Source organism: Oryza glaberrima, chromosome 3 (assembly GCF_000147395.1).
Source record: "Oryza glaberrima chromosome 3, OglaRS2, whole genome shotgun sequence".
Classification (NCBI taxonomy): domain Eukaryota; kingdom Viridiplantae; phylum Streptophyta; class Magnoliopsida; order Poales; family Poaceae; genus Oryza; species Oryza glaberrima.
Genome location: NC_068328.1, coordinates 23,499,900 through 23,506,513, shown reverse-complemented (window position 1 = coordinate 23,506,513; position 6,614 = coordinate 23,499,900). Strand labels below are relative to the sequence as shown.

At 40.8% G+C, this 6,614-nt stretch overlaps 1 protein-coding gene across 1 annotated transcript; it reads right to left on the bottom strand.

Moving 5' to 3' along the window:
• Positions 1-4,123: 4,123 nt before the first annotated feature.
• Positions 4,124-4,727, bottom strand: LOC127767969 (uncharacterized). The gene has a single exon (XM_052293462.1). It carries the CDS (start codon positions 4,655-4,657, stop codon positions 4,346-4,348), a length of 312 nt encoding a protein of 103 aa, XP_052149422.1. The 5' UTR covers positions 4,658-4,727; the 3' UTR covers positions 4,124-4,345.
• Between the last annotated feature and the right edge of the window lie 1,887 nt (positions 4,728-6,614).

The following is a 6,614-nucleotide window of genomic DNA, read 5'->3' as shown; positions in this document are numbered from 1 at the left end:
GCTCGGCCGGTCAGACCGGGCGCCAGGCCGGTCAGACTGCCGGCACACCTCCGGTCAGACCGGCCAGGGTCGTCGGCTGAGGGTTCTGTTGATGCTGTTCGAGATGGTCCTCCGGAAATTACTACTTCGACCAGTACTGATACAGAACATGGATCAACTTCAGAAGTTGCTGCTCCTTTGCACATTCAACGACGACATCCGCCGGAACAAATCATTGGTAATATAGGTGAGCGGACTACAAGGTCTAAGGTAACGACTCATGATGTTTGTGCAAATTCTGCATTTGTTGCTTCTTTTAAACCCAAAGATGTGTCACATGCATTAACTGATGAATCGTGGATTAATGCCATGCATGAAGAACTTGAAAAATTTTGAGAGAAACAAAGTTTGGACTTTAGTTGAACCACCTTCTGGACATAATATTATTGGAACCAAGTGGGTTTTCAAAAATAAACAAATGAGGATGATTTGATTGTGAGAAATAAAGTTAGACTTGTTACTCAAGGTTTTACCCAGGTGGAGGGTTTGGATTTTGATGAAACTTTTGCTCCTGTTGCTAGAATTGGGGCAATTAGACTTTTCTTGGCTTTTGCTGCTTCAAAAGGTTTTAAATTGTATCAAATGGATGTTAAAAGTGCTTTTCTAAATGGTTTTATACAGGAGGAAATTTATGTCAAACAACCACCAGGTTTTGAAAATCCTGATTTTCCCAACCATGTTTTTAAATTGTCTAAAGCTTTGTATGGTTTGAAACAAGCTCCTAGGGCATGGTATGATAGGCTTAAGAACTTTTTGCTTGCGAAAGGTTTTACAATGGGAAAGGTTGACAAAACGCTTTTTGTTCTTAAGCATGGTGATAATCAACTTTTCGTTTAGATTTATGTGGATGATATCATCTTTGGTTGTTCGAGTCATGCTTTGGTTGTAGATTTTGCTGAGACTATGCGCAGGGAATTTGAGATGAGAATGATGGGATTGCAAATTAAGCAAACACCTCAAGGTACTTTTGTGCATCAAATGAAGTATACGGAGAATCTTTTGAGACGGTTCAAGATGGAGAATTGCAAGCCAATTTCAACATCAATTGGTTCTACAGCTGTGTTGGATCCTGATAAAGATGGTGAAGCCGTTGATCAAAAAGAATATAGAAGTATGATTGGATTTTTGTTGTATCTAATTGCTTCTAGGCCAGACATACAATTTGCTGTGTGTTTGTGTGCGCGCTTTCAAGCTTCTCCTCGTGCTTCACATCGTCAAGCGGTCAAGCGAATAATGAGGTATTTGAATCATACACTTGAGTTTGGAATTTGGTATTCTACTTCATGTTCTTTATGCTTAAGTGGATATTCCGATGCTGATTTTGGAGGTTGTAGAATTGATAGGAAAAGTACTAGTGGAACATGTCATTTTCTTGGTACATCATTGATTGCATGGTCTTCTAGGAAACAATCTAGTGTTGCTCAATCAACTGCTGAATCTGAATATGTTGCTGCTGCTAGTTGTTGTTCACAGATTCTTTGGCTTTTATCTACTTTGAAAGATTATGGTCTTACTTTTGAAAAAGTACCTCTCTTTTGTGATAATACTAGTGCTATTAACATTGCTAAGAATCCTGTTCAACACTCACGCACAAAGCACATTGATATTCGTTTTCACTTTTTGAGGGATCATGTTGAGAAGGGAGATGTTGAATTGCAGTTTTTGGACACCAAGTTGCAAATTGCTGATATTTTCACTAAACCTTTGGATTCTAATCGCTTTGCTTTTCTTCGTGGTGAATTGGGAATAATTCATCCTTTTGGCATGGTTTGAGGGGGAGTTTGTACCTCATGGTTTTATTAAGCAATAATATGACAATGAGAAAAATTTGAGAAAAGAGAGCTTTGTTTATACATATGGTATTTTCTTGTGCATGCTAGCAATACTTTGAAGGTTTATTTGTCTCTAGCATAGCTTGTATGTATTCTAGTCTTTTCATGAGATTTAGATTTTGCTTTTAAGTGAGATGATGCATGACATTTAAATTCTATACTTGAATTAAGAAAATATGCAATGTTGATGCTAGCATATGGTTTGATCTATAAATGCTCTATATATATGCTTTATTGAATTGTTATTCCTCAAATAGCTTTAATTGCTCATTGTGAGAAAGAGAATAAAATATGAAAAAAATAAATACCGAATCCTTGGAAACAGTCTTGACAACAAGGACGTATTCGATGTGAGCAAAATAATGGGTGCCGAATCCCTGGAAACAGTCTTGACGACAGGGACGTACCTGAAATAAAAGAGAAAAATATGAGAAAAAGGCTCAAGAAAAGAAAAAATTGAAAAAAAAATTCTCTTGGTTATTTTGTGCTAAAGGTTATTTGAGAAAGAGTGATAAATGCAATAGGTATATGTGTTTAGTGTTTATTCTTCAACCTATGTGCTTGTTAAGATGTTGCATTATAAATCGTATGAAATCATGAATTTTGATTGTTGATTCAAGCTTAATTGTAAAATCTTTGGTTCATGGTTATACTTTAATGCATGCTTGTTATGTTATAGATGGGTTCATCTTCTTTTTATTGCAACACATGACTTGATATGCTATAAGCTCTTGAACATTAATGAACATAATTCCTATGCTTGATGAAATCATTGTCAAAAGGGGGAGAAGTAATGTGAAAATTTTTGGATTTTTGGAGAAGCAAGGTGAATTTTTGGAAAGTTATTGAGAAGAGCATGTTTTTGGTTCAATTGGGAATTTCTTTCTTTTTAAAAAGGGGGAGAAGTTTTCTGTTGGATTTTTGAGCATGATGTGTACATTTTTACGAAGTGTGCTTTTTACCACTTTTGTTTTTATTTTTCCAAACACCAAAACATTTTTATGGGTTTGCCAATGTGTTCATCAAGGGGGAGATTGTAACATCATAGGTGTTTTTGATTATTATTTTGTGATGAACAATTGGGCATTGGAGATTATTGGTTTTGTTATTTGGAATTTATTCACGAAGTGGTTTTGGAGATGATTGGATTTCACAGGTGATTGTAGGATTCGTCATTTTATGTGACCAGTCAGACCGGGCTCTGGTAGCCGGTCAGACCGGCGTGTAATGCGCGGTCAGACCGGCGCAGCCCGCGGTCTGACCGGCCAACACTGTGTCGGTTTTTGTTTCGGGTTATTTATTTGGATATTCGAGTTTATTTCATGATTATGACTTCTAGATGGATACAATACGTATGTAATACTATTGTTTGCTGCTAATGAGTCAATTGGAGATAGCTTGGTCTCGGAATATGGTTTCTTTGTTTATTCCATGTATAGGTGACTCGATGTCTCGAGAAAGTATTTGCGGTGATAGACCGGGAGTCGGCTTGGGGATAAGACGACGTCCGTGGTGGTCAGAGATCATGCGGGATACTTAGGCTAGAGTTGATGCACGTGGTTGATGGAGATTCCATATGGCATACGATGGAGTTATTGTGTGCGTATGGGATGCGGAGTCGAATTTGGAAGGAGTCCAAATTTGATACGATTGGTTATGTAAAGTTTCTTTCTTGTACTAGAGGGTTTCCTAAGGTGTTTAGGACTCTTAGTATGAGTTTGGTTCGTGGCTTTAGGCTGTCTACCTCATGTATAAATAGAGGGGGAGCGTGAAGCTTCCCGGTATCGCTTTTGAGAGCAATTGAGTTGAGTTTTGAGTTAGTGTTTCGAGTCTAGTCGAAATTTTTGTAAGGAGTGCTGTTGGTGCACTTTGTAAACACAGAGAGAATCAATAAAGTCATCATCTACTTTAAGAGTTCTTCGATTTGTGTTTACCGGGTTTTGGCGGTCAGACCGGCGGGAGCACGGCAGTCAGACCGGCGGCGGCGACAACGATCAGCAGCTGATCTCGGCGGTCAGACCGGAGATATAACCGCGGACAGACCGACGGCAACTAGGCGGTTAGACCGGCAGGACAACTTCGGTCAGACCGCGATCCGTCGATTTCGAGGGTAACTTTTATTTCCGCTAAAAGTTTTCGGTTTTTGGGTATACCAACCATTCACCCTCCCTCTGGTTGGCTTAGTTGTTGTGATTCGATCCTTAAAAAAAAAGGAAAATTGTTTGCTTTTTGTGAAACTTAAGCTGGAGACGTCAAGTTCAACACCCCTTTTCCATTTTTATTTATCATCAACTTACGTACACAGGCTTGACATCTGCAGAACGGATCGAAAGAGGAATCGAAAAGAAATGAAAAGGCAAGATCTGAATATCATCAGATCGACAAGCCGTATTTACAGAGATCATCAGGTACTCAGGCAGCACGACGAACAGACATATATACTCTTCGCCGCCGTGCGTTCGTCGACGAAACCTCTAGCTGGGGGCGAAGAGGTCGAGGAGCAGGCAGACGGTGGCCTCCGGCATGGCCGCGCCGGCGCGGCACGACGCCGTCACCGCCGTGCTTGAAGCCTTGTTGTTGGCTTCCTCTCTCGCCGCCTTATTCCGCCCGGCAGCGGCGGCGGCGTTCTTGGGGGACGACTGCTCGTCGTCAACCTCGGCGTGGCCGCCCCGGCGGCGGGCCTCACGCAGCCGCAGGCCCGACGAGATCTGGCAGAGCCAGGCCCCGACCAAGCTCGGCGGCGACTGCGGTTGCTGCTGCTGCTGCTGCAGCAGCGACGACGACATGATATGCTAATGCTACACGTACGGTGATATTTCAGCAAAAGACAGGAAATGGATTGGCAAGAGGTTTGGGTTTAGTGGCTTTCTTATACTGCTACTGCAAGTCTGCAACTGGAGAGATTACCCCAAAAAAAAAAAACAACACTGTTACAAAGATAAGAATTAAGGTGGTGTTTGAATCTCCTAAAGATGAAGATGAAGATTAAGTTTTTTACGCAAAACGAGGTTGTATTAACTTATGATTAATTGGGTTTTAATTATCACAAACTTGAAAAATAGATTAATATGATATTTTAGAGCAACTTTCATATAGAAAGTTTTCGCACGAAACACATCGTTTAGCAGTTTAAAAAACGTACCAAAAAATCTTAATCTTAATCTAACTTTTGTTGGAGACAAGAACAGGACATAGTAAGAGTATGAAAAATTATGAAGCTATTAACATGCGATTAATTGAATTTTAATTATTATAAATTTTAAAAATAAATTCATTTGAGAGCAATTTCTATATAGAAAGTTTCACAGGAGCTATATAATTTATCAGTTTGAAAAAGAAGTGCTAACAAAAATCAAGCTTAGAAAATATATGATATGATAAGCAAAAAAAGTCTTAATAAACATATGATTGGATCGGTTTGGAACTGCGAGTGTGGAAAGTCGGTAGATGCGGCCAAGCGAGGTCGCTGCTGCTGTCGGCCTTGGCGCCTTATCGTCGTGCGTGTCTACTATTCCAGCGGGGTTAGGCGGTGACGTGGACATATATAGGTGACAGCGAGGCGCGTGGCTTATCTGGAACTCTTCTTCGCCACGTAGCTGTTGCCTTTTGTGCTATCGTCTCCTGCGTCTTCTCCTACTACATTGCTGTCGATCGGGATGGAACTTCACGGCGATCAGGTCAGGCGAAACTCTATTATTGGCGCCTTGATTGATTCACTGATGATGTAAATTTATCAAATTACATCTAGACTCGATAAGTGCAAAACGACATATAGTCTAGTACTTCCAGTGATATAAGTAACATTTTAAAGTCTTTAGTTTAAATCTTTATAGAAGCGAATTTCAGATTATGTTGTTTGATGAACTATGTTCCCAATTTAAAATGGCTGTATATATCTGATTGGATATAGAGAGAAAAAAAATCTCGACAAGTATGATTAATTGGCGCTGTCGGGAGAGTTTCGAGTTCCTGTGCCACGCACGTGAATATTGAGGAGTGTGGACTTTTTCGCAAAGATGTGTGCGTGGATGGGTTGGGCCGGGATTTTTAGAAAAAAAAAGAAGGCTGCCTAATTTTCAATCTCCTGAAAATATCATAAATTTCAGTCACATTTTATATATACAGAATTACATTGAGATTGTACATCCTTTTTTCTCTCCCTATTATGGGTGTGTTCGGCACCCATGGCTCCCAACACCAATAGTGTGCACGGCAAACAGAGCGGTCCGTTAGCGCGTGATTAATTAAGTATTAGCTAAATTTTTGTCAATAATAAATAAATTTGATTTTTTTAAACAACTTTCGTATAGAAACGTTTTGCAAAAACCGTACCGTTTAGCAGTTTGAAAAGTGTGCGCGCGAAAAACGAGGGAGAGGGGATGGGAACTAGGGGTGCGGAACACACCCTATATCTTCATCTCCTCTCCAATTCACGCGCTGAGACACGCAGTAGATGCCACGATGGGTTGCCATCGTCTCCTCTCCGTCTGACCATGCCATCCCTAGCATAGTCGGCTGGACATAAGGCGTCACCAGTGCTAGTGAGGCCCGTCACACAAGCCTTCTCCCCTCTTCCCGCCTCTCCCACTCCTTTTCTTCCTCCCTAAGCCTATGGCAGATCCATTCTAAAGGTCTTTCTTGTCCCTGCCACCAACCCCGCTCAATACCAGCTTCCATCCCCACATCTCCGGCAGCAGTCGTCGCCATCTCACTACCTGCTAGTGGCTACCGCCCAAGTCCAAG

Coding starts and splice junctions, on each gene's coding strand:
- LOC127767969 (XM_052293462.1), bottom strand. CDS start 4,657: ATGTCGTCGTCGCTGCTGCAGCAGCAGCAGCAGCAACCGCAGTCGCCG.